This window comes from Diaporthe batatas (genome assembly GCF_019321695.1).
Source record: "Diaporthe batatas strain CRI 302-4 chromosome Unknown Contig00015, whole genome shotgun sequence".
In the NCBI taxonomy this organism is placed as follows: Eukaryota; Fungi; Ascomycota; class Sordariomycetes; order Diaporthales; family Diaporthaceae; genus Diaporthe; species Diaporthe batatas.
Window position 1 is genome coordinate 1,225,250 of NW_025408562.1, and position 26,485 is coordinate 1,251,734.

At 47.8% G+C, this 26,485-nt stretch overlaps 7 protein-coding genes across 7 annotated transcripts; 4 read left to right on the forward strand and 3 right to left on the reverse strand.

Annotated features, from left to right (window-relative positions):
* On the reverse strand, nucleotides 1-786 carry KVR01_011331 (uncharacterized protein; the record flags this gene model as incomplete). The annotated part of the gene is made up of 2 exons (XM_044787021.1): nucleotides 1-480; nucleotides 550-786. 2 exons carry the CDS (start codon nucleotides 784-786, stop codon nucleotides 1-3), a joined length of 717 nt encoding a protein of 238 aa, XP_044639706.1.
* A 587-nt stretch (nucleotides 787-1,373) lies between these two features.
* Nucleotides 1,374-3,697, reverse strand: KVR01_011245 (uncharacterized protein). The gene is made up of 2 exons (XM_044792851.1): nucleotides 1,669-3,697; nucleotides 1,374-1,611 (listed from the first exon to the last, which is right to left on the reverse strand). The coding sequence occupies exons 1-2, from the start codon at nucleotides 3,593-3,595 to the stop codon at nucleotides 1,538-1,540; spliced, it is 2,001 nt and encodes a 666-aa protein (XP_044639620.1). The 5' UTR covers nucleotides 3,596-3,697; the 3' UTR covers nucleotides 1,374-1,537.
* Nucleotides 3,698-4,150: 453 nt separating this feature from the next.
* On the forward strand, nucleotides 4,151-7,168 carry KVR01_011272 (uncharacterized protein). Its single transcript, XM_044794321.1, has 5 exons — nucleotides 4,151-5,425; nucleotides 5,483-5,879; nucleotides 5,947-6,012; nucleotides 6,077-6,274; nucleotides 6,331-7,168. The coding sequence occupies exons 1-5, from the start codon at nucleotides 4,229-4,231 to the stop codon at nucleotides 6,825-6,827; spliced, it is 2,355 nt and encodes a 784-aa protein (XP_044639647.1). The 5' UTR covers nucleotides 4,151-4,228; the 3' UTR covers nucleotides 6,828-7,168.
* A 742-nt stretch (nucleotides 7,169-7,910) lies between these two features.
* On the reverse strand, nucleotides 7,911-10,119 carry KVR01_011378 (uncharacterized protein). The gene is made up of 3 exons (XM_044783357.1): nucleotides 8,862-10,119; nucleotides 8,256-8,801; nucleotides 7,911-8,203 (listed from the first exon to the last, which is right to left on the reverse strand). The coding sequence occupies exons 1-3, from the start codon at nucleotides 9,838-9,840 to the stop codon at nucleotides 7,974-7,976; spliced, it is 1,755 nt and encodes a 584-aa protein (XP_044639753.1). The 5' UTR covers nucleotides 9,841-10,119; the 3' UTR covers nucleotides 7,911-7,973.
* A 443-nt stretch (nucleotides 10,120-10,562) lies between these two features.
* KVR01_011357 (uncharacterized protein) lies at nucleotides 10,563-11,920 on the forward strand (the record flags this gene model as incomplete). The annotated part of the gene is made up of 2 exons (XM_044788853.1): nucleotides 10,563-11,786; nucleotides 11,855-11,920. 2 exons carry the CDS (start codon nucleotides 10,563-10,565, stop codon nucleotides 11,918-11,920), a joined length of 1,290 nt encoding a protein of 429 aa, XP_044639732.1.
* Nucleotides 11,921-21,466: 9,546 nt separating this feature from the next.
* KVR01_011443 (uncharacterized protein) lies at nucleotides 21,467-21,941 on the forward strand (the record flags this gene model as incomplete). Its single annotated transcript, XM_044786596.1, has 2 exons — nucleotides 21,467-21,490; nucleotides 21,648-21,941. 2 exons carry the CDS (start codon nucleotides 21,467-21,469, stop codon nucleotides 21,939-21,941), a joined length of 318 nt encoding a protein of 105 aa, XP_044639818.1.
* Nucleotides 21,942-21,981: 40 nt separating this feature from the next.
* On the forward strand, nucleotides 21,982-23,255 carry KVR01_011259 (uncharacterized protein; the record flags this gene model as incomplete). The annotated part of the gene is made up of 5 exons (XM_044789880.1): nucleotides 21,982-22,157; nucleotides 22,224-22,434; nucleotides 22,565-22,674; nucleotides 22,731-22,982; nucleotides 23,015-23,255. 5 exons carry the CDS (start codon nucleotides 21,982-21,984, stop codon nucleotides 23,253-23,255), a joined length of 990 nt encoding a protein of 329 aa, XP_044639634.1.
* Between the last annotated feature and the right edge of the window lie 3,230 nt (nucleotides 23,256-26,485).

Below are 26,485 nucleotides of genomic sequence, written 5' to 3' on the forward strand. Positions count from 1 at the left end.
TCAGCAACTGAACCACTTCAACGCCACCTGCTGCGTCGTAGATACCGTCGCATCATCATTCGTCATCAACCCGACAGCCGAGGAATTAGAACTGCTGAGGGAAATCGTGTTGCCGATGTTGAGCAGGGCCGACGAGCCGACCCCCAAGATGCCGCACGGGCTGAGGACCAAGCTGGGCGTCGAGATCGTGTCGCTCTTGGTGTAGACATCCCCAGCCTCGAGCGCCCCGCCGCCCAGCACGCTGGTGCTCGTGCTGAACGTGGCGCCCGAGAGCGACGTGAAGAAATAGGCCGACGAGAACTTGCCCGTGACGCCGCTGTCGAGTTGCGCGTAGCCGTGGTACGTGCTGGACACGACGGCGAAGGAGTATGCCGGTGGGTACCTGAGCGTGAGGACGAGGCTGCAGCTCTTGGAGCGGTCTGCTGCTGACGTCCCCGGCCCGATGTATGCTTGGAACTTGTCGAAGCCGAGGGTCACGACCTGCTCTTATGATTAGCTTCCTGCCCTCTTTTAAGGGAGGGTTTTGCACCGGCCGCCCTGGAGACTTACAGTCTTGTCGGCGGACAGGGAAGTCGACACGCTTCCGGATGGGCAGCCTTTTCCTGAATAGGTGACGCTGGATATACTGATTCCTGAGGGCTTAGGTATCGGGGCACCGGTGACGGCAGCAGCACTCGATGCCTTGACGGTGGTTGGGCTTGTGCTGGGCCATCCGGGAATAGAAAAGGTCGGTAGAATGCCAGCCAGAACTGACACTGGTGCCAGGACAAGTGGTAAGACTCGCATTCTGACTAGACTTCCCACAAGCCGTACGTGACAACAGGATGTACGGGTCCCCAAAACTTGAATGATTCCATTGCAATGTCCAGTCTAGAGGGCCTGTCGGGGCTGTAATATACCAGAAGAGGCTCCGAAGCCCAAGGCTGTCCAGCTTGGTCTAGATCCCATGACTAGTTAGCATCAATCCTACCAGAGTGAGAGGATTTCCTTCACGGAACGTCCCTTCCATGTCGGCTGATTGAGCCGAATGGGACGCACACCAGATTCGATCTGTCTCTATTGAAGGATTAGCCGACATCAGAGGCTAGTCAGCCGCCCGTACCGGGAGCTTGGTGAGCCTAACGTGCTAGGTTGGGGCTCGCGTCTCTTGTTGAGAGCTAAAGCCTCACGATGCAACCAAAATGTTTGCCTCTTTGAGTCTGGAACATTGGCAAGGATTTGTGGTGATAATAGCGCTTTCATTACGCGCGTGACCTTCCAAGCTTCATACTATCGGTAGAACTCAAGATCAAGGCACGATAATTTTCTCAGCAGAAGCGAGGGAAAAACGCAGCCATAATTAGTTACTAGCACATTCTCGTAGGCAAATGTAATTGAACAACAAGATATTGTTTAGCGAATGAGTATAATCTGTTGTATTGTGGCGCTTTGATGCAGATTGGTATCGTGCATCATTCTTAAATGCCGGATATTGCTCCGCGATCGTAACGAAGATTGTGCTCCCAAATTGCATGTCTTGATGACTATGAGGCGAGGCTTAAATGAGAACGAAGTCTTTCGCTTCATCCTTCATCGCGTTCATTGCAGCCCCTTTCATAATGCCGTGGATATCTAAAAGATTATTAGTGGTAGCCAGTAAAAACTCGCAGGATGTGCAAAAGGCCTTACAGATCTCCCCCGCCAACTTGAAATGATCAGAATTTTCCTGGGGCCTCAGTAGGAAGGGAACTTTGCCACCGTGAAATATGCAGACCTTGTCTCCGACCTGGGGCGGCATTGGGCTTCGGCCGAAATATCCTCGCTGTGTGATACAATAGCTGCTCTTGCTTGTTCCGATTGACAAGTACGTTGTTGGGTTCCAAGACCCCTTTCCTTCAGGAGTTACACCTTCGACCTTTTCACCCTCGTCGAACGGCTCAGATGCTCTCGGAGTGGCGCTGTCGGCATGACAGAGTCCCAGCCCTGAACTTCTTCCAGCTTCTTCCACATCGAAAGCCTTCATCTTGGGACCTTTAGCCATGATGACATTGGTTTCGTGCCCATACCTGGCTGTTCGCTCACATGCGTGCCTGAGAACGTCCAGGCTTTCATACACGTTGTGCAGGTTGAGGAGACCTTTATCCCACTTCTCTTTGACGAAATCCACCCAGAAATCCGTATTGTCAAAGTCAACCCCAGTCTCATGGCCAATTATTTCTCTCACCGTGTCGTACTCTATGCCGTGAACCCTCAATTGCAACACACTCCGAGAAACCTTGGCATTGTGTTTTGATCCACAGGCATTGAGATCGATTGGCGTGTAGTCTTGCGAGTCCAAGAGCAGGGACCGCACATGAGATTGATACATCATGTCATCTGAGCAATAATCATCTGACAGCTGCTTGATTGGCGTCCAGGACCAGTCTGGGAGCCAAGTAGGCCACTCTTGGGTTTCGCTTCGTTCTGGCGTGGATGACACCTCCTGCCAACCGCGGTCACACGTACTGAGAATATCAAGGTTAATTGCTTGCTCGACATTGATTCTCCTTCCCAAGTTGGTCCCTGTCCCCATAATGGCATCGAAGATTTCGAGGAAGACATCTTGAATAGGCTTCTTATAATCAGGCTCGAAGAGACGTCCATCTTCCGCGAAGCCGAGAAGACCATAGAGATAATCATGCGGGTTTGAAGCCGATCTGTACCGGACTGCAAGCATTGCCTCCAAAAGCCCCACTTTCTTGAATCGAAGGCCGATGATTTGTGTGGCCATCACAAATCGTTTCAAAGATACCGCGGAGTCCTCGGACAGGAGATTGACTGGTCGAAATTGCTGACGGGCTTTTAGAAGTTCGTCCATGACCTTAAAGTCTATTATCTTTTGGCCCCATAGGATGAAAGCGTCTGGCCCAGCTAGGACAATCTCCTGCATGATCCAAACTCGTGTCCACAGGGGCAGAGAACAGATAGCCCACAAGACTGCATGCAAGGGTGACAGCCCTGGGCCTTTGGACAGAACCCAGGCGTTATAACTCGCGTGATCTTCCTGCTTGGATAGAAAAGCGTGTGTGTCGCCGACCGAGGCAAGAAAATTTGCTGCAAATGCAAACTCGCCGCGATAAACGCCGTAGGGATCTGTGTCGTCCCCTTCAGCAGGACCTAGCCAAATAATTACGGCGGAAGCTTGACGGTATATGGCGGTCATCTTTCTCAATTGTTTCCCTTTCTCTTCGTCATTGTTCTGATTGATGCAAACCGCATCTATCCACATCGGCACAGGCGAGAGTACCTCTCGTATGTGGAGCAAGGCCTCATAGAGATTCTTGGTGACTTGGATCGTCTTTCCATTGATGAAAATTGACTTTTTGTCCTCCTGTGATCCCCAAACGTAGGACAATGCCACAAATGGGTATTTGTCCAGTCCAAACCGCTCCGTTGCGGCCAGATCCATTCGTATCATGTAACAATGGATGTCTTTGCGATCTTCTTGATAGCAATCTGGCATGACCACGAGGACACGAATTTCATCGGATCCCAGGTCCTGCTCACCATATTCGAATTTGTCGCTGAAGTTTGCCGCGGCTAGCTCGTCCGCGACCAGACTATGGATGACGTCCATGGCGTGCAGTGGCCGGTTCTGGGGGGATGAGCAGGTACAGGGTGGTTGATACACTTGATTTTCGTCAAAACGGTTGAGTGCGCAACTCCGACTCGCTAAAGATGAAACATTTGTATGAGTAAGAAATTGCAACTACACGCGCCGATCACAGGTCATTTCACTGGTGAGTCCAATGCTGTACTGTGTGAATTCCTTGCAATGCGCAGCAACTGCATCAGTGCCAATTGCACCATCGCCTCACAGTCTGCCCAGCCTGATTATTAGTCGGCGATGGGTGTCTCAGTATATGCAGCGGCCCGATTGCTTCCAAGGTTGCGAGGGCCACGGCGGCTGCATTGGTGACACAGTCACCCTGCAGGACCCGCCCGGCCTACGTGGCCTGCAAATGTATCCTACTTTGGCAATCTCAGCTGCGAACTACTGACATTTGACACGTGTCGTGCATAACGGCAACCCAGAAGGTACTAGCTGGAAGCATTGCAGACAATTCCAAGATACTTAGGTAGGAGACTTTGATGGGCACCAATGTTGGGAGTCTATTTGAACTCTTCGCATCTTTATCCAAGAACGGATACAAGGCAGAAAACAATACGATACCGACAGTAGCCAACACAAACAACAAGGCATGGTGTCATGGACATCACTTTGACTGGACGTGTCGAAACATTGCGAAAGACTATAAACGACATGGCTTATGCAACATCTGCCCTTCGCTCAGACCAGGCAATCGAAAGCGAGAGCATAACAAGTGGCCTCATGAGTCCCGGGAATGGGAGAAAAGGGCGTCGATTTCCAATCGAAGAATCTGAAGCAATGGAGTCAGAAACGGCCACTGCCGAAAATGATGGAGAGAGCACTGGGAATGATATGGATGCGAATGAGGTGGACGACACGGATGAGAACGACGTGGACGAAAGCGACACGGATGAGAATGACGTCCCCGCAGAGGAGGAGGATGTGGGTGGGAGGATCGAGGTGCTGAATCTCTACTCGACAAGAGAATCAGACGAAGGACGGGCATGGGTATTCACAGCTATTGTGCCCCCGCAAGTCAAACTTCAGCAACACCAGGCCAGAAAAGGCGAAAAGACTACAGACCCTACCAGGACTTTCGCCATCGTTCACAAACACAGAGTAGAGGGAAAAGTTCGGGGAGTTTCAATCCAAGTTCAGAATCAAATTCTGAAGGAGAGGCTGTCCGTGGTGTTTGAGGGTTATCTAGAACTCGACCCCGAGGCTCCACTCTTCGAATTCAACGCCGGATTTGAGCCTTTTGTTCATCGTTGGGATCGCCTCATTGCCAGTGAGAAGGCCGAGAAGGACAAAGATGGAAAAGAATTACTCAAACTCCTCATCGGGCTGTTGTCTGAAGAGTTGACAACTTCGTTCCGAGCCTTTCAAGACTTCAAGACCACTGGTTACATCGATTTCGATCACATCCTCCTTGCATACAAGCCCGGGGATATTGTTGTGCGGTCAAAAGATGACATACTGAGTGCTGGAAAACTCAGGAAGGCTTCTAAGATCGAGACGATTGCCGGTGAGATCCTTCTGTTGAAGGTCGCTATTCTGGACTGGGATGGAGAGAAACGCGGATGGCGCAAAAAGAAGTGGCAAATGCCGCCTTACGAAGGCATCCGGCGTTTGAGTGACTTCAGCGTGTTTCCTCTGAACACCCACAGTGAAAGTAAGCAGATAAGGATCCACCTCACCGAGCGCGGCAAGATGTTTCACAGCCTCTGTGGGTGCCACATGCGGATATTCCAAGGGCGCGCAAAGGTCTCCGCCCGACAACGACTCTTTGATTATGGGAGTGACGATACAATATACGTAAGCCCACATTCCACCACTATGTAACATACACATCTACTAAACTTGTCCATGAAGCTGTCAGAACGTGTTATTTTGGACGCGAAGGCATACCATCAATTTCACAGTCCAAAACCGTCTCTGGCGCCGCTGAATGCAAAGGATGATAATGTACTCACGGCACTGTCAAATCCTCAAGGTCAGAATCTGAGCATTGTGGAGAAACGAGACTCGCCGACAATACCGCCACTTGATGAAAGCGACTTGATATTGGCGGTACCAAAGGTCAAAGGCTTTGCTCTTGAAAACAAGTCGTGGCACAAGTTCAATATCGATGGTCTGCGGCCCATTTCGTGGAACCATGGGATACTCGAGAACTTGGTTCTTGAAACAGAAGAGAAGAGTCTCCTTCTGGCTTTGGTGTCTCAGCATGGGGTCTCTGACCACGTATTCGACGATTTCATCCAAGGGAAAGGTATGTCAATGCACACCTTCACCATGCTCTCCCGTCACAGGGGCTGCTGGCTCACTGTATGAAATAGGGAAAGGCATGATCTTGCTTCTCGGTGGTCCACCTGGAGTCGGTAAAACCTTGACAGCAGAAGCCGGTGAGATGACATGATTTCAGATATGTCCTCTCAAGCTAAAACGCCCCCTACTGACATTTCTTAGTCGCCGAAAACCTTCAACGTCCCCTGTATCGAATTAGAGCGGGAGACCTTGGGGTCGAAGCAGGCAAGGTTGAGTCCTCGCTGAAGAAAGCCCTCGAGCATTGTGCCTACTGGAATGCAGTGTTGCTGATAGATGAGGCTGACATATTCCTGGAACAACGAACGAGTGATAACATCCAGCGTAACGAGTTGGTTTCCAGTGAGTCTTCAATGAGCTTTCCTTGAAAAAGAAGCACGACTAAATCTGGAAACTAGTTTTCTTGGTTCTCCTGGAGTACTACAGAGGTGTACTTTTCTTGACAACGAACCGTATCGACAGCATCGATGCAGCGTTCGAGTCACGGATCGACATTATCCTCTCATATCGAGATCTTACGTCAAGCGCCCGGAGAGAGATTTGGTCCAACTTTGTAAAGAGGTTGCCGTCTAAAGACGTCAACCTCGAGCCCGATGATTTGACGACACTGTCGCAATGGAATCTAAATGGGAGGCAAGTCAAGAGTGCCATTAAAACGGCTCGCATGTTGGCCCTTCAAGAGAACACGCGCTTGAACATCAAACACCTGGATACGGTAGTCCGTATCAGAATGCGAGGAACGAGGCTGCTCAAGCCTGGTGATGATGGGACAACTGGCGCAGAGATACGCCACTCGCCTGCTGATGGTATTTTGCGCTGGTGTCTCGCTTGGTTACCGGTGCGCATACTCGCCACGATATCATACTTATTTGATCGTATCCAGACGAGAGGGTGATACGAGCGCCATAGTGTCTTGTAAGGTATGCTTGCCTGGACTCGATGTCGCCTTCAGGTGGCCCACTTGGAAAGCTGTGTGGCGTTCAATGTTTGGTAATGTTCATTTTCAGCCGGCACAAGACATCGTACCAATTCAATTCAGCAGGAATTGAAGAGATATTCATTGGTTTTGCTTAGATCCGGCAACGGGATAGCCCCGTAGAACTAACCACGACATCTTCATCAGAACTGTTCGAGATTACCTCTCGCGCGGTTTAGATGTTTACAAGCTCAACTCTGTCACGTTCTACCACAGCATCGTGCCACAAGGGTCTGACCCTGGCCGCGATTCCTCTCAAGCGATTGCAGGCACAGAGGATGCAAAACCAGTCGGGTGAACAGCATGCTGCCTACCTAAGTGCGGGGTGTTGCATATTTCTTTGTGGCTTCCGCTCAATCTTTCGGGCGTTTTTCTCCCCTCAACTTCAATCCGGCTGGTCCTGAACGCTAATTATCAAAACCCAATACAAGATGATGGCGATAGCTCTGTTCGGAGATCCTGCACGTGTGTGGGGCGACAAAAAAAGATCTCGGTCAATCGAGATGTTGGATTTTGCAAAAGGTATGTAAAGTCTGCGCCAGCCCGGAGTCGAACCGGGGGCCCATCGATGGCAACGATGGATTTTACCGCTAAACCACTGGCGCTGATTGAATTGCTTGTTCATCCGCATTTCCTACACTGTGAGATACACACAATCATTCTCCTCCTCCCAGCTACCAAGGCTCTAAAACAGCTTAGATTAATAAGGGAGGTTCCATACACACATATAATGAGCTTGTGGTGGTTGGTTGCTAGACCTATTAAGATTAAAAATATAAGTTTCTTTTTTTAATTTAAGTTTAAATAGAATTATAATTATTAAAAATATAATAATAAGCTTAGCGTGAATAAGATCACTATCACCTAAGTAAAAAGGGGCGAAGTTTAACTATAAGAAGCCCGGAGGGACCTAAACTAGCAACACTTTAATCTTAGTAAGAAGCGACTTAAATCTAAAGTCGGCCAATCAAATCGGGCGTCGTGGAATAAATTCGGCGGCACTCGTTCATGCGATCATCAATATGTATTGAAGTATAGGTACTTATATTAGTATGAAAGATTATACTAAGCTCTCGGGCTCGGTATATTTACGGCACCAGATATCAGCGCATCCTCTCCGCCTCCTTTAGAACGCTTCTGGCCCTTTAGGCTGTCGTCTTTATGCGGCCTTTTCTCGATCGAAAGCTCATCAAGCCGATGAACGTGGGAAGAGAAGTCATCCAGTGCTATCTTGAGCTGCGCATCCAAAGGGCCGCTCTTTTCGTGACCGGCTTCATCGAAGCCTCTCTTCAATTCTTCAGGCTGTTAGTATCGATAAGTCCTGCAAAAGCACACAGGATTACTCACTAGATAGCGATCTCTGTAACTCGAGCAATATGGATGAGATCTCCCTTGGCAATCCGACCTCTACCTTCAAATTGCGTTTCCATTCCTGGAGCCGCATAATCTCCTGTTCGAAAAGTGAGGCCATCGTGTCTTCGGTCGATTTCTCCTTTCGTTCCTCCTTCTCCTTTTGCCGTAGCGATGCTGCAATAGCTGCGCTTAGTTGAAGGTTCTCTTCGATCAATTCGGCATTACGTTCAAGTCGTTCAACCGCAAAGTCTTCGGCCGATGTCACGCTAGAGGACCGTCTCTTGATAAGACGTGGTTCCTTATAGTTGCAAAGATGTCGAAGAGATGCTATACCCGGTGAAATATCATAAAGATCCTCAATCTCGTTATAGATTATATCAACGAAATATTGCGCAGGGGTTTCTTCTTCGAGGTTCGTGAAGGGAACGGAGAGATGCTGGATATCGTCTTTAAGAGCCTCCATATCAAATATTCGATCGAGATCGTGAAGATAGGATATTGTGCTAGGGGTGTCCAACTGCAGTGAAACAATCAAGAATTCTAAGGCAGTTAGCAACTTTCGAATGTTGCCCGACTCCACGTGTGCAGTCTTATACCTACCAATGTTGAGCAGGATTTTCAGAAATTTCGTCGAGAGCCGTTGAAAGCCGACATCCAGCGGCGGTACGCCTGTCTCGTATGCAGAATTGGGTTGAACTATCCGATCCAGTCCCAGCGGGCCTTCAAGAATCCCAACTCCCCAAGATCGGAGCTCAGTTGCTGCTTCTTCCGTTTCATGGCCCTCTATGTCTGGGCTTTCCGCGAGAAGCTGGAGCCCTTTCACAGAAGTTGTGTGGAGTCTCTCGATGGTAGGGAATCGCTTGCCCATTGTTGTGTCAGGGTCGCTCCCTCTGCGCTGGCCATAGTCAAGTAAGTTCGCTTCATCGCTCTCTTCCTCCGAGTGGGCTGCCAGCCGATCCAGACCTTTACCGAAGTGTAGATTTGCATCATGGAGCTCAACGTTATTGGCGTCAAAGGCTTGGAAAAGACTATACGGATCCTGAGCGGATATATTGGTACGGTGCAGCCGAAGGTTGTTAACCCGCGGTCCAGGTCCCCGACTATTAATTCTAGTGTCCTGCGGTATGATCTGAACGTCATGCCTTAATTGAATGGTTTCGTACCTGATACGATCGATATCTGCGCTCAGAGCATCCTGCCGGGTTTTGATCGACTGAAGTAGAGCTGCTTCCGGCGGATAATACTCCGACAGGGCATTGTTCAGTTGCTGGCAGACCCGTAACTCATCATCAAACAAGAGCCGTTGTCGGGATGGGTTGTAGATCGAACGGCGAGCCAAATTCCGCAGTGTCGACGAATCTCGCCGTTTCTTCAGGCGTTCTTGGAGGTTGACTAGTTGAGATGAAAGCTGGTTGGAGATGCTTGAGACTTCGGGTGGCAGTTGATTCCTCTCGGGATCTGCCATAACTCTTTCAGTCCAAGCACGAAGCCGAAAAGCCTCCGCGTCGAGCCTGTCATGCGCCTGACGGAGGTTCTGGTCGGCTCCAGCTGCGTTCATTGCAATTTGCCAAGCGTTCATTGTAATTTGCCAAGGCGGGCCTAGATAAGTTTTGTTTGGTAGAATTGTAGTCGTTCTTGCTGTTGTGTTTTTGACTGCTTGGCCCTCGCATTTGCTCTAATTACAGGTTGACGACAGACTGGCGCCAGGAGCCTGCTGCGGTGAACAACGTGTCTCTGGTGGATGAAACTTGCGCAAAGATTGAACAACAAGTGGAACTTCAGCTTCGTGTTTGGTTGCCTGTGGAGCGGGGTATGAAGCCAGATAAGTGTCAGTGCAGGAAACGGCTCACCTGTGTCGGGCCTGATGGCGTTGATGGGCCAATAGGTATTCAACGCATGCCGCCGTGGCGCTTTAGGACCAGAAAGTGGTAGCTGGGTGGGCCGACCCTGGCTGCCTGCACCTGTGTCACCTACAGGCCAATCGGCACGACTGACCCCGGGTCACACGCTCCTTGAAATACCTCCATGTCCCTTCCACTCTTTTTCCCTCACTTTTCCTCCTAAAGAGATAAGATAGAGTACGGACCTTGCAATACAACCCATATCTCAAGGTCACTATCTCACCACGTACACCTCACCACGCAACTCATGCTTGCCCATCAGCAAAGACGCGTTGGCGTGATTCCGTATCAACAGTTTTCTTCAGCTCCGTCCTCCTGAAGCTCATTCAACACGACGTGCCCATGCCCAGACCCGCGAAGCCTGCCGCGTGTCTCCTACATCAGCTTGACACAGAACGCCATGGTTGTGGTTCCGGATGCAGTGAGTCCAGCGCTGAGGGCGGTGATGGCCCTGTATGGCGCCGGACAATATGCCTGGAAGTTTTATCGAACAGTTAAGGATTTCGGATACGATTTCGAAATCTCCATGGAGGCCCTCTACTCTCAAGAATGGGTCTTCGGGAGTCATCTAGAGCAGTATAAGGCGTGTCTAGAAGAAGCCAGTCCTGGCAAAGTTCAGACTCGGCCTGGCCAAGCGTGGAGCCGGCAACAGATAGGAGACCGAATCATCAAAATTACCAACATTTTCAACAAGTGCTATGTCATTGTCCGACACTTTGACACTGGGTGCAGCAATCTTTCCTGTACCCAGGATCATGGCCCGGGGATTGAAGATCCTGTGTCAGGAGAGAACCGGCCGCGGAGGAGGCTGAGGAAACCGTCAGACAAGGCCAAGGAACGTGGAGGCGTAGGGTCTGCTATTGTTGACTTAGGAGGTGCTCTTGCTGGGATAGGTTTACCACTGAACAAGGGTCAACATAAAGGCGGCTCAGATGCTATCCATACGACGCCAGACGGGGAGATACAGCACGCGCCGAGACCCGACCACACGGGCCCCCCAAGTTTGGTTACAGCAGAGTTCTTCAGGAAACGAAAAGAGCACATGCAAAATCGAGCTAAGAAGGCACAGAAAGATGTCGGTTCAGGTAAACTCATTGCCTGGGCGGACCATGGGAAAGCCGATTTCGAAGATCTGATCCAGCAACTCAAGGAGGCGATTCGAGTGCTCAGGGACATGATGCCGCTTCTGGTTCCGGACGACCCGTTCAAGAAGCTGCGTCCCATGAGTAATAAACCGAATCTGTGGGAGAAGACGGAGGATACTCGAGTTGGACTGAGAGGTCTGCATATCGCGGTACAGGCTATCAATTCCCCTGAGCCACTGAACCTGGCAGTGAAACTTGAGGAGAAGCCCGAAGACATGATGGCTAGAATGGAAGCGGGCGGGTTTCTGGATCCTCAGCGCAAGAAAAACGCCATGGTTACATGCCTGATGCCTCGAGTTGAGAGGCCCGACGGAAATCCATGCCCAGAATACCTCGTCTCGACGACCATCACAACGGGCGAGCACACGGAAATAACCAGCCTTCCTCAGTATCTTGCCGGCCTGAGAAGTGCGAATCCGGAATTCAACGTCATTGGGCAGATGACGCGCCGCGGGGAGGAGATATACTATCTCCAGCGGGTCAGAAACACACGCGACTTGGCCAGAAGCCAGCGATTGCTCAGTCTTGTTGAAGATAAAACATTTAGACCAGAAAGCAGAATCTGCTTGGCGGCGAAGATCGCATTGTCCCATGTTCACTTTATGTCAATTAATCTCGACGATTCCATCCACCGTGACCTGGACTGCTATCAGCTGTTTGGGAGGACCCTGCCGGATAATGCCCCTGAGCATGCTGACAAATGGGGACCTAAAGTAACGAGTTCTATATGGGTGGAATTCGGTTTCGGGAGTCCACACCCGGAACGACAAACTCTGGAGATGCCGGATGAAGAGGAGGCTTTGGGCCGAAAAGTAGATCCAGCTTTGGAATTGGGAATTCTCCTCTGTCAGCTAGGAGCCAGGAGAAAACTGCCGTACGAACACACGGGGCCCGGAGTGAAAAGAGCGAAGGAGAGGGCGTTTTTATACCTTCGGGATATCGAGGATTGTTGTGGTCTCTATATGCGAGAGGTGGTAGAAGCCTGTTTCATGGATCGAAGAGGCGAGTTCTCAGCGCAAATTATTGTGGAGGAGGTTGCGTCGGCGTTGTGCAATGCTGCTGGTCGACTGAAGAATTAGATTCCACCTACCGTACTTCTCCAATCGTCTGGGGCAGGCCGAAGAGCCGTTTATATCCCAAAGTCTTAAAGCAACAAACGGCAGATATCCCGGATGGTCCCTAGTCCCACGGATATCTAATACCCGCTAGCACAGCCATTCGCGCGCATGGCGCAATCCTACAGTATCTATGTAATGATTTTACCTTAACAACTACCTGCGGATCCCACTACGGTAGGTCTTCATCGCTAACTAGAACCGATATAGCTGCGGCCACTCATACTTGTCAACCTGTGCTACCATTCGCTGTTACCTGTATTCTTTCGCCTTTAGGCTACAGACGAAGCCCGACTACCTTGAAAAGTTCAAGTTTACAATGTATATTTTTTGAATCATGTACTATTTCGTGCGGAACGCAACCAACTGACTTTCGATGCACGGACGGTTTTGTCTCGAGTCGTCAACTGTTTAAGCTCGTGTGCAGTCGTCTGTCGACTTCTATGAAGGCGACGAGGAATCAAACGCGGAAGATGAATTTTCGAACTTGTGCAGGTTGTACAGTAGCAACAACCAACTACTTCGCTGTGGGTTGCCAGGAGGAGACTCATGACCATCAGGCGAGACCTTGCCAATTTCTGCCGCTGGGTACATCTCGCCCGGCACGACTCGCCGTGCACTCCGTCCTACTACTCCGTGCCCCAGGCCATCTTCGAGGTCCTCCGGGCGAAAAGGCCCACACGCGGTTCCAACGGAAGTGGAACGGCGCCGTGCTCGCGGACGGCTCTAACACCGGGGAGCTCTTCGACATGGTCCCTGAGCCGGTCCCCGAGGGCTTTCAAAAGCTGTACCTGAGCATTAGCACCCACCTGGAAGAGAAGCCGCGGGAGGGGGGGGGGGAGACTGCCCGTACGAGGACATAGCCGACATGGTGCTGGTGGATATCGGCGGCGACTCCGAGGTCGTGCGATTCCTCGGGACATCGCTCGGTGAGCTGGCTGGACGGAGGAATATGTTCACGAAAGGCAAAGGACACATTGGCTCGGGGCCTCCTGGGATGGGAACCGGCGATGTTGTGGATTATATCGCAGGCGCACCAGTGCCCATGATTCTTTGATGGCATCATGACAGGGAAGGATATATCGTCGTTGGCCCTAGTTATGTACAAGGGTTGATGGATGGTGAGGGGGTTAATAAGATGTAAATGGAGATCTTAAGGCTAGTATAGACTAGTAAAAAGCATAGACATCTATATAGTTTCACTTCTATTCTATATATATTTAAGGATATATATAGTATCTTTATATAATAATAAATACTTAAGATTTAATACTTAAAAAGAATATAATATTAATAATAATAGTTATAATATAATAAATACTTATAATTTTAACTTTATAATATATAAATAAAGTTAAAAATATTATTTTAATAATAATATTAATTATAAATAAAAGTAATTTATAATTTAATTATTATAAAAAAGTTATATAGTAAAATTAAATTTAAAAATAATTATTATATAAATAAATTATATTAAAAGAAGCCTAATTAAAAATTATCCCTTTAAATATATATATATATATATATATATACTAATAAAACTTTTATTAAATAAATCTATAAAGTCTAATATTATAGCTGTGGGAATAGTAGGCTGTAGTAGATTAGCCACTGCAAGGCTAGTAGGCCTGTGTGTATGTATGGACCAAGCTTAGTTAGCAGGTCTAGCTAACCCAACTAGGCGCTTTACTGCCTACAGGCAGACCTTTTAACTATCACTAATCTACACTACTTTAACTAACTACTTCTTATATATAAAGTAAGCTAACCAACACTAATTAATTACTAACTAACTTTTAATAATAAGATAAATTATTTAAGCTACTTAAATATTAAGTTCTTTTAAAGGATAAATTAATAAGACTACTTTATTATTATAGTTTAAAAAAGATGAATTAATAATACTATTATTATTGTTATAACCTTTCTAAAAGGTAAGTCGTTTAGGCTACCTAAGTATAATTAACCACTAAATAGGACCCCTTTATTAAATAAGTCTTACAACTCTCTCTTATAATAACTCTTTCTCTCTCTCTTATATACAATTAATAATTTAAGCCTACCTATTAGACCCTTAAATTAGCTACCTATTAGTCAACCTTTTTAGCTTTATATTAACTAACCTATTTAACTATCTATTAATTAATCTATTTACCTATCTATCTTTATATTACTTAAGTAATTAACTAAGTAAGTAATTTTTACTCTTTTTCTTAACTTCTCTTTTTTTCTCTCTCTCTTTTTTATAATTACTAATAAAACACTCTAACATTATAGCTATTATAATCCTAAATCCTCTCTAAAAATAAAATCATTTATAACTATTATAAATATATATTAGCACTCCTACCTATACTACCCTAATAAAAAGAAGAAGTTTAAGTTAAAAAATAAAATAAAGAAGTATATTAGTAATATTTATAAAGAGGAATATATAGCTATTAAGTCTAATAATAATAAAGTTTAATAGTTTATTAGTAACCTTATTAATAACTTATTTTAAAATAACCTTAATAACTACTTTTAGTGCTTCTATAAGACCTTTAAGTACTAAAATAACTACCTTAAGTGAGTAAAGTTAAAACTTCTTAAGGACCTTTATAATAACCTTTATTTAAGTAGTGTTTATATTAGGCTAAATACTAAACTAGTACTTAAAGCTCTCCTTACCCTTATTTAAATACCCTACTTAAATAAAAAAGAAATACTATAACTACCTATATAGCTAATTAAATAAAAAATAAAGAACTAATAAAGTAAGTAATAATTTATTATAAAAAGAAAAAACTATTAAAAGGATTAACTAAACGACTATTAGCTAACTAACTAAATGTTAATAATTAATAACTAACTAATAACAACCTAATAAGTAATTAATTAATTAATAATTTATACTTAATTTTATCTATTAAAACAATTTAAATTTAAGCAATTTAAGTAATTTATAAAATATTAATTTAAAGGGTTTTTTAGGCGCTTAAATCAAGTAAATTATAATTATATATTTAATAGTAATTCTAAGTAATTTAATTAAAACCTACTTTATTAATAAATAGAGCTCTCTAATTAATTAAAAAAAAGAAATAAAGGACCTTAATTTTAAAAAACTAAAAAGTTACCAATATAGGAATAGTAGGTTATAGTAAATTAGCTACTATAAAGCTAATAAGCCCATACACACACACAAACTAAGCTTAATCAGCAAGTCTAACCAACCCAACTAGGCGCTTTACCGCCCACAGGCAAACCTTTTAACTATTACCAATCCACACTACTTCAACTAACCACTTCTTACATGTAAGCTAAACCAACCGACAATAGCCTCTATTTAAGTATATAATTATTAACTTTAAAAAAACTTAAAATAAAAAAATAATTTATAATATACTACCTTTAAAACTTTTATAATAAAGTATTAAAACTTTTAAAAAAAGTTTTAAAAATAATTTATAAAAAAATAAAAAGAAAATATAATAAACTTATTTTTCTTTAAATTTATATTTTTATTATTAATAACTATTAACTTTTTAATAATATAAAAAAGTATAATAGAAATAAAGGAAAGAATAAATTTAAAGTTCCTCTTTAAAAGAACTATAAAGATATATATAAAGCTATTAAAGACTTTATATATAAGCTCTAAACTACTAGGGAAGAAATAAGTAGCTAAACTAAAAGATAGTTATATAGTGTAAAGGAAAAATATAGTGTGGCTGAAGCTATAGGCATCTATGTTGAAGCTATTTTCAAAGCCAACATCCCTCAGCACACACACAATATTGAACATAGCCTTGCAAGAAGGCCCAACCACACACAGTCCCCGTCTTTAAGAACGACCATGATCCCTCGTCAGTGTAGTTTCAAGGAACGAAGAGGACCAGTAAAGGTCATGAGTTCATCTTTGTAGCTGTGGGAGCACCTAGAGAGGACAGAGGGTCCCAGTGGCATGAGAAACTGCCAGTGAGGAAGATGGGTACGGGTACCTTGCACATTCCCACTTCAGTGCTGCGGATTTCCTTGACGCCTGACATAAATGGGGCGTTCAAGGCGGCCGAACATGTATTTACCACCTGGGTAGGTACTTCCTGAACCAAATATCCATAGACGGACACACGCTGACATCCAGCAGATCCACGCGGCCACAGAAGGGCTTCCACCAACGATGGTAGAGTCATACCTGGGAACGGACTACGGGAGGCTTGGACAAGGCGCAGGCAAGAGCGAAAGACCGCGTGACAGGTCCGCCGTGGTCTGGTCTCACACACCACTCTGCCAAAGGACACACTTCCAGCAGATACCTCTCCAGCATCTGAGAACTGAGGGCAATGAGAGAGGTCAGACCAAAGTCTGGGTAAATGTACTTCAACACGTTTTCTTTCACCCATCTCGGTTCCAGGCACGAGGCAGTCACCACTTGGGGGTCAAACGCAGCCGGGCGGGTGCTCAGCCAGGCGTCTAGGTACAGTGCAAATGTGGCGAGCTTTGGCGTGCTGTATCTAGGTACCTCGAGTGGGTACCTACCTAGGTAGATAAGTACCTAGGTACATTGTAGGCAGTCAGACTTTTTGGGGCAGGGAACATGTCAGATGGATGCAAAAGAAGAAAGTGTCAAGAGCGTACGTGCGGCACCGTCGAGGCGCCAGGGACAGGATGGCGCCATCAAAATCAGCCCAGAAAGACATCGCGCCTTCCCACTGGCAGTGCTTGATGGTACTGCCCAAGTGCCTACACAGATCTTTCGGCAGGTAGATTTTGAAATTGAAGGAATTGAAGGGACGAATGCAGGTAGTGAGCTGGCTTTCTCCCACCTTCTCCCGACTGTCTTCCCTTCCTTTCCCTTACCTTCAATTCTGCCCCTGCCCGTCTGTCACCACGACACCACAACAAACACACTCCGTCCGTCAGCAGCCCATTGACCAGCTCAAAGACAGACTTTCTTGACAGAATCACTCAATCTGTCTACTCTAATCTTGACTACCCTCTACTTTTTCGTCTGATCATCCCAGCCACCTCTCGCAATTACTCCAACATACCACCAAAGATTCCAGTGCTTTAACCTCAATGGCGTGCCCTTTCTGCCGTTTCCTAGCCTGGATACAGCACAAACTGGATGTGCGAGCCCAGAACAAGGCCGTACAAGCCGAGATGAAGGCTGCACAAGCCGAGATCAAGGCTGCACAAGACCGAGATGCTGCACGTACCGAAAGGATCGAACGTATCCGAAGTGCCTCTCTCAGAAGAAGGCGTTTCGAGCCACCGCCAACTCCGCTCCCTCCTCCGTAAGCACCATTATTCTCCTTTTACGGGTCCCAATTCTTTCATGTTTGGGAATGTTTCAGAATGCAACACTTTAGGCTCATAGCAGGTGACTAACACGTACAAGTGGAGACAGAGAAAACCTCGAGACCCTTCGTGCCCGGGTTCCCCCACGTTCAACAGTAGCGGACGAAGGCCTCTACATGCCCCCCGAACCGACGCGCACGATGGAACAAGCTTGCAGGGCTGCCGCCGACTCTGTCGAATTACCTATTTTCGTTGCCACTTTTGAGCCTGAGCGCGAACTGGTTGTCGCCCGTGCTGTCCGGGCTATCGCCACAGCTATTTCTACCTCACCCTCCTACCCTGTGTTTATTGCTACCGTCACTATGGCCGAGAGTATGGCCTTGATCGATTCCGAGAATCCTTACCATAGTCGATATCACATTCAAAGTCCTCCCGGAATTATCGCGCGCCGCATAAATGCATTAAATGCTGCCGTCGCGGCTGGCATGGCCGTCTATGATGAAAACAAAGCTTGGCCCGGCGACGACACCATCAGTAATTCTGGTTCTGAAGACAACTTCGACTCCGACTCCGGCCCCGCGTCAATCCCCAACCATCCATACGCGACGCAATCATCCGGAAGCCACAGCAGCTCCCGCCTCTACACCAGATGCCGATCTCGAGCCCATCAGCATCATCACACACATCCTGGTGGCGCGGGTAGGCAACATCCCCCCTCTGTGTTTCGAAGAGGCGTATTGACAGATCAATTAGACCTTTATAAGGGTTATTGACCGGCTTCCATCCAACCCAAGTTGCAATCCGATCTTCATCTCGTCATGCAGACCAAATTCCAAGAAGCCAAACTTGCCACTCAGTTCAAATCGCCATCCAGATAGATTCGTCCTCCAAACAAACCCCTCTCCAGACCATCTCGTCTTCTATGCCACCTCGTCTTCAACACCCATCTCGTCTTCTAGCCAAACCTGTCATTTATGTCAATGCTTCAGCTAGACCATCTCGTTGCCTCCTTGCCCCTACCCAACAACGCAAAGAATGGACCCGCGTCCCTTTTCCTCCTGCCGTGTCGAAATCGAGGAAGGAAGTCACCCCAGCCAACCACAGGGACACCAGCTCCTACCTGGAAGTGCGCTCCAGGAGGAAAGCCTCCGCTGGAGGAGGCTGGACCAGGCCATGTCCGAGTTTCCGTCCACGAGAAGGAAGTCGCGAACTGCGCATTCCGCACTAGGGAGGGCAAGAAAAACAGAGATGATTCCTGGGGAGTTTTTCTTTCCTTTCCTTTCTTTTCTTCTCAGGCCGCGCAGAGACTGCGCATACACTAGCTGGTTTCCTAGGAGAAGACGACGACGACGTGCGAGGAGAAGATCCTCGCCTTCCTCGAGCGGCTGGTGAAGGCCCAGGAGAAGGCGGCGGGGGCGAGCTGGGGCTGAGCCCACACCATCGCGGCGGCGGCGTTTGTGGTCTCCCTGGCCGCCTTCGCCCTCGCCATATTCAACGCCCGCCGCGAGATCGCCGCGTGGTGGAACCCGGCTAAGGCCGAGAAGGAGGAGAGGACCAGGCGCCTGGTCAAGGCGAAGCTGGACAAGGAGGAGGCCGACGCGGCGGAGGCGGTGAACGGCCACCGGAGGCAGAGGGAGGAGAGGAGGAGGGAGGAGGAGAAGAGGAGAAGAGGAGAAGATTGGCGGAGGAGGCGGCGGCGGAGAGGGAGTGGGCGGCGCGGGCGGGGGAAAGGGCCCGCCAACTTGATCGCCTCTCCTAGGCGCGGAAACGCTACAAAATCCTCGCCAGAGGTGGGGTATTGGGTTCCCCGTAAAGCAGTCGCCTGGGGAATTATGAGGCCTGACACAGTAGAAGGAAGGCCCTGAAAGTTGTGCCAGGAAAGTGAAGCCCTCCTGATGGGTGGATAGACCGTGTAATGCATGTGCCTCCATCATAGTTGATGCAGGAAACAGATGGGGCTTTTGAAGATGAGTTGACAGTTCTGTAGGTGTTTTTGATTTGGACCTTGAGTTATCGAGACGAGAGTGAAGATGTGTAGTTAGTTTCGAATTGTGTGTGTCTAGGCGAGACCTCTGCTCACAATTTGATTGCAGTCTACGCATGTACTTTCCTGGTACTTCCCCAGGGTCAAATTACACCTTGGATGGCACCTTGAGCCCCCAAAACATGCATGGGCGCAGGAAAGGGAGGATTCACCGGTCCTTCAAAACGAAACAAATCAAAATTGAGGAGCTCAGGCTCATATTAGAGTTCTAGATGGGATGCATTGACGTATATGGCCTAGAGAACGATGAGTTCGCTTTAAAATGTAGTGACACCATGAACGCGGAAGCCAGCTGGCCCAAGGTCTCCGGTCTTTTCGCCACAAAAGCAATCCTTGTAAAGTGCCACCTCGCGGACTTCACGTTTCCACCATGGATCTTTCAAAAGGAAACGGCAAGTTAGTAGCACAAGCAATAAATATTCAAATTTCTCGCTTCTGTTTGCAGGCCCATGCTCGGTGCCCAGGAGCCGATCTCTGTCATCACGGGAACCCAGGAGAGAAGAGACAAGAGGAAAAGAGGGAATCGCGGTGAACATGATGTTATATCCAGCGGAACAAAACCATATGACCAGTTTTAGTCATTCCCAAGGGGAGAATTATGTTGAATCCAGCACCCATTATTCACAGCCGCGTTTGCTTATAGTAAACGCAGTAAATATGCTTAGCTCTATATCTGCACCAACGGGAAATGGTCGTCCTCTCTGTATGTGGCTGGACCTTTAACGCCTTGCTCTTCTCGCAAGGCTGTGTTTAATATTGTCTGTATGCTAGGGGATGTTGACTTTGGAAACATTGAATAGCTTCAAAATACCTATACATTATACTGGTGTAGTCGTTCTGCACTGCCACACTAGCCACATAAATTACTAAGCACTCTTAAGCCTCAAGAACAGCACGTTTTGAAGGACGTCTGAACAATCGAGATAATGCAAGCGGGCCGTTTTGGGACAAGGTCAACAACACCCAGCAATCTGGATCGGCCAGCCCCTCCCGCAGCCGGAAGTGATGAAAAAGACGGGGCCCATGTGTTTGCAGTCCCACCGCAGTCCTGTTGATCTTTTGTGTTGTAAGTCTTGGCGGGGGGACAGAAGTTTACAAGAGTCAGATACGCGCGACTTGGGGTGTAGGGATTTATATATGTAATCCTAGTCTTTATGCGCTCTTTAAAGACACAGCCTGCCCTTTGAGAACAGTTTAGTTTAGCGTTCCATCGGAAGGTCCTGGCGCCTTTCCTCAATATACTCCTATGTAAGAATTAGACTTAAAAAGCTACTACCTTAAAGAGTATATTCTAGTTAGAGCATGTTATAATTTGCTTGGTGCTTACAAATGGAAAGGGGCTGGGTAAGTATGCTTTAAGTAAGTCAGTGTACCCCTCCATGCACCACCCCACCAACGCACACGCATTTCCCACCAAAAACGTCGATTTTTACCTTAGTCTATGTAGTTTAACACAGTAGCGAGGCACACTGTCTAATACCCATGCTCAAGTGCTTACATGTTGTAGAAGGAGCTGTGTAGTCTCACGAAGGCTGGATGCCTCGGTAGAATTCAAGCCGTCCGGGTGATGAATGATATGGAAGCGAGGTTTATATTCCGGATTGAAGATGGCTTTAAAAAGAGCAATTCTTTGCAGTTCTCGCTGGGTCTACTGTAGCTACCAACTGAGCCGATCAGAATAATGAAACTGCCAGTAGAGGACGTGGTTTCCAAGATGACGCAGGTGCCCAACAGCAAGGTCTGTCGTCCTCGCTTTATGAGTTTTCCACCGCCTTGCTTCCTAAGTATCTCTTCAATGTTATGAGCATTTTACTTGCCGCGATGCACGACCTGAGCTGACTAGTTGAGAGGGACATATCTAGATATCCGTCTTGAACCAGGCGCCCGCCATACAGGCTGCGGGCTTTGGGGATGTGGTTGAGTTCGACGCCCGTAATGATTCCGTACAAGACCATGGGCCTACCAGCTCAGCTCTGACCTTCATCCTGCGGGTCGATGGCTATTTTCTTTACGCCGATCTGTGCCAAGGCGACGTCAGCGAGGTGGCCTGGGTTTCCGCTCAGAAAGCCACAAGGGAGACTATCGTGCGAGTCGTTGGCACCGTCTCAGACCACGTGCAGGACATGGAAAATAACCACGATGGACTCAACAAGGCGATCACAGTGACCGAGTTCACAGTCCTCGCCTAGGTTGTTGACAATCTGCCCATAGGTAGTCCCACACCGTCGCATGAAGGACGAGGGCCCAGGGGAGCGTCAGGAGGACCTCACAACTGGACTTGTCCTGGCCGAGCGGCTCAACAATCGCATCTTGGATGTGCGGGTCGCCGCGAACAATGCTATCTTCAGACTCATGTCCGGGGTGCTGGAGCTGACTGACGAGTTCCACATCAAGAATAACTTCAAGTGGGTTCTCCACCTGATTCAGTGTTCGATACGGGACTCAAGTGACTGACGTCCAACTTACCTCAGCTGGACTCCCACGCCACAACTGGTGGGATACATGGTCGATGGCGATGACGACTACTTTCCCATCTCCTACTATAACCACCTGGGGGCATGGCTGGTTCAGACTGCTGAATTTCATCAGCAAATGGCTTTGTCGACCGATTTGCCGCGAGTCTTTGAGATCCGGTCCATGTTCCGGGCTGAGCAACAAGTCTTGAAACGGCGTCTAGCCGAGGTGAGCCAGAGTTCAAGACCCCTTCAGTGTCATTGGAAACGGTGGCATGGTGCTAAGTTTATGTATAATCTCGAAACATTTCATATAATCTCGAAACAGTTTATCGCGCTTGAGATCACCATGGCCATAGAGCGACTGGCATGAGGCTCCTGATACTGCCGAGGAATTCTTCGTCTTCGTCCTCCGGGGGCTGCAGGAGCGAGCAAAGATCAGCAAGCTGATCGACGTTGCAAAGACGCTGTACCCTTGTGCGGGTAACTTCAAAATCGGGCCGATGAGAACGGACGGCCCCCCAGCCTCAAGTACAGCGAAGCCAAGCGGATTCTGCGGGAGGAGGCGAACTACCAGACGGGAGACGGTGATGACCTCAGCCATAAGGAAGAGGCCATCCTCGGCAGATTGATGAGCAACCCGCCTAAAGGTTCCTCGCTCGCCTCGTACCCACCCACGGACGTCTTCCTCATCATAGATCACCCGGCCCACCTCCGCCCCTTCCAGACCCATCCCTCATTCAGCAGTGACGCGAACGGCATCCCAACGAGCAACTCGTTCGACTCATCCTCCGCGGACAGGAGACCAGCACGGGATACCAGCAGATCCACGACTACGGGCTGTTGCGGAAGGCCATGCAGACACGTAGCCCGCCGCTGGATCCGGATTCGCCCATGTGGCGGCCCTACCTGACGGCTTTCGAGACGGGTATCCATCCTCATGGCAATTATAGGGTGGGTCTGAACCGCTTGCTGCAAGGCTTCTTGGGACTGGGCGACGTTCACGAGACGAAGCTGTTCCCGCGGGATGTTTCGCGCATCACCCCATAGACTCCCTCAATGTATTAGGTCCTCATCTGGCATGCTACGCATGAGCTGCATTAATTTTCTTACATACAGTAAACACGTACTTGGAAATGGGTGCAAGTCAAGAAGCTAGTATTTACCGTTCTGCTGCCGATCACTCTCCTGTTCCCTCAATGCATCTATCAGGGATCTAAGCGGAAACACTCACCACAATATCTCAGGACAAGCCGCTGAGGCGCCGCAAAGACGATATGAGTCAGAGGTTATAGAAAAGAGGTTATATGGCCTCCTCGGGATTCATATACACATAGAGTAGAAGGAGGCCTTAAGGATCAGTATTGTTACTTCAGATCGACTCACTAATCGTCCTGCTAATGATATCTTCTATAGTTGGCCCCTTCAAGTTCACCCTGATTTTGACACCCACACTGCCCTAGATTCCCTGACAGCCTCCAGAGTCCGAACCTGTTCACCATCCACCGTAAAGTTCTCCGGACGCAACCAAGCCCGCAGCACAGCATCGACGGTTGGCCACTCGCCATTCTCATCATCCTCGTCACCATCGTCGTGGACAATCGAGAACCAGGCTGTGTCACGGTTCCGCCCGCGCACGATGCGGTGTTTACGAAACAGCCCCTCGTACCGAAAGCCCAGGCGCAGCGCTGCACGCCGGCTGCGGGCGTTGAGCGCGTCGCACTTCCACTCCAAGCGCCGGTAGCCCAGCCCCATCGGGCCCAGGGCGTAGTTCATGGCGAGATACAGGGCCTCAGTGGCGGCCGTGGTACGCTGCAGGGCCGGGGAGAGCATGACGTTCCCAATCTCGATGGTGCGGTGAGTGGTGTCGATATTCATAAAAGAGAGATAGCCAGCTGCGGCCGCAGGTGGCCCGGAAGACTGCTGCTCGTGCGTCTTAGGGATTATGGCGTAGAAGAGGGGGTCATCGGTGGCGCTGATGTCCGCGATGTGCTTGGTGAAGGCCTCCTCGGAGTCGAATGGCCCGAAGGCCATATAGGCAAAGTCGGCTGCATGGTTTGGGTCGCAGAGGTGCTGATATAGCGCTGGTGCGTAGGAGGACGTGAGCGGTGCCAACGTCACATATCGGCCATCGATGCTCTGTCTGGCTGGCCTCTCAGCGGCCCGAGTGCTGACGGGCTCCCCTCTTGGTACGCCTTCAAACATGGCGTTGAGATTTGCAGCGTTGTGGCTTCTAAAACCAGAGGATTAGGATGATTATGATGAAGTGCAAGTGGTCATGACACGGTCTAATATGTGAGTCACAGTCCGGCACGGAAGATGACGGAGAAGTGCTATACAGCTCTAGTACCCTAGGGTACGTTCGTAGTAGGTAGTGGGGCGGTAGGAATAACTCAGTATGCCGGCAAAGGGGAGACGAAGCCGGTATTATGAACCTCATCTTACTATAGAAGCACTATGAGTACTATGAGACCCCACCATTCCGCACACCCTACTATCTCATATAGATGAATTTAGAGATTACCTATAAAATAACTAAATTTAATAAGGTTATAACTAACTTAATTTTACTTATATAAATAAACTAATAAACTATATTTTAATAATTTTATTAAATTAAAAATATAATTATAAAATTATAAATATTTAATTTTAAATACTTATTATAATTATATAAAAGTGTTATATATATCTTAAAATATATAAAGAATAGAAGTAAAACTACTTATACCTACTTATATTCTATGTACCTAAGATAGGACTTCTTATAAGCATGGTGAGTGGGTATTAAGACTAAGATATAAGATTTAAGCTTGAAGCACTGGATTAGATAATGATGCAGGAAGTAAATGGTAATCTCTTTTATATACCGTAAAGAATACGCGGGTCTATTAGTGATCTTGTACTTTTGGTTGTCCCTGTCTGGCGGATTCCTTCGCAATGGGACTTTGTTTGCCAGTCACGGCCGCGCAATCATTGCCCACCTTGCTGCATTCCCAGCTACATAAATCAGTAGATAAATCGATTGAACTAGTATTCAGTGCATTAGGTGTTTCTGGATTGAAAAGGAAAGCAGGAAGGAATTCTAACATCCACAGCCGCACTTGTAGAAAATGCTAGGAATATCACGATAGAAGGAAGATAAAGATCAGTTTGGGTACTTTTCTGTCCTGTTATAATATAATGATCTATCCTCCAAGGGCCAGCCCTGGTCCAATATACGCCTTTACTCCGCTAGGTTTCATTGTCTTAACTCTCTAGCTCTTCGTGGCTCCTTTACAATGTATCCCGATACCATGACTAGCATGAGTAATTCAGCGACTCCTTTGGTGTAATATCGCAGGTTTCTGACTGTGGTTTCACGCTGAGGGTGAGCCTGCCTTCGATCCACCTGCCTTCGAACCGGCTGAAGATGAGCCTTCTGTGTCTATCAAGGGTATCTCCGCCTTGCACAAATCGGAAAAAAAAGCACCCGCTGCAATGAGTGCGTAGCTGTCCGCATTCATCATTGTAAACTCTTCGTCAAGGCACCCTGCTTCTGCTCTCGACGTCTTCTTCGTGGTTTTGATGGGTTTAGAGTTGCTTGAGGCAGCATTCTTGGAGGCGGCATCCTTGGAAGCGGCATTGTTGGAGGCGGCATTCTTATTGTTGGAGGCGGCATTCTTGGAGGCGGCATTCTTGGAGGAGGCATTCTTGAGGGCCGAGCAAACTTTCTGACTCGCCGGGGGGGAAGATGGGGAAGATGGAGACTCGGGTGGCAGCGTTCCTGCGGCAAGGTCCAAGCAGTCCTCAACGTGATATGCGAAATCAACAGTAGCCCTAAAGAATCAATTTCGTCAGTTTGATATAAACAGTGTAGGCAGCTATCAAGCATACTGGAACTCCTCGGGCATTGCTCCAAGAACCGGGCCCATGACTTCTTTGAAATGCATCGTTTCATGGACAAGTGTCATGGCGGCACTTTGACGAGATACGTCGTCCAGGTTGAGGACATCGCAGTCTTTTTGCAGTTCGGTAACCGTTTCTGTGTTGTCGAAGAGTGATTCACATAGGTTGATCGTTCCGCTGCTTTGGATCACATGTGCTTGGACCTTCAAGTTGGCAGTTAGTACTGATTCCCGTTATCTCAATATGAAGAGAAGATGTAAATCATTACTTACATCTTTTTTCTTGTTCGTGCATGGCGCAGATTTGAAGTCGCCTTACAGCCGTGTTAAAACAGGTTAGTAAAGTCGGCAAATGCCAGTATCCAGGATTAAATTGAAAAAGACCAAATGATT

What these genes read in the sequence shown, in the direction of transcription:
- KVR01_011245 (XM_044792851.1), bottom strand. Translation starts at nt 3,595, where the DNA reads ATGGACGTCATCCATAGTCTGGTCGCGGACGAGCTAGCCGCGGCAAAC. An exon ending in CAAGTTGGCGGGGGAGATCT is followed by an intron (nt 1,612 to 1,668) that starts GTAAGGCCTTTT and finishes ATAATCTTTTAG; the next exon opens with ATATCCACGGCATTATGAAA.
- KVR01_011272 (XM_044794321.1), top strand. Translation starts at nt 4,229, where the DNA reads ATGGACATCACTTTGACTGGACGTGTCGAAACATTGCGAAAGACTATA. An exon ending in CGATTTCATCCAAGGGAAAG is followed by an intron (nt 5,880 to 5,946) that starts GTATGTCAATGC and finishes TGTATGAAATAG; the next exon opens with GGAAAGGCATGATCTTGCTT. An exon ending in AACCTTGACAGCAGAAGCCG is followed by an intron (nt 6,013 to 6,076) that starts GTGAGATGACAT and finishes GACATTTCTTAG; the next exon opens with TCGCCGAAAACCTTCAACGT.
- KVR01_011378 (XM_044783357.1), bottom strand. Translation starts at nt 9,840, where the DNA reads ATGAACGCTTGGCAAATTGCAATGAACGCAGCTGGAGCCGACCAGAAC. An exon ending in GAAAATCCTGCTCAACATTG is followed by an intron (nt 8,802 to 8,861) that starts GTAGGTATAAGA and finishes TAACTGCCTTAG; the next exon opens with AATTCTTGATTGTTTCACTG. An exon ending in GTTACAGAGATCGCTATCTA is followed by an intron (nt 8,204 to 8,255) that starts GTGAGTAATCCT and finishes AACAGCCTGAAG; the next exon opens with AATTGAAGAGAGGCTTCGAT.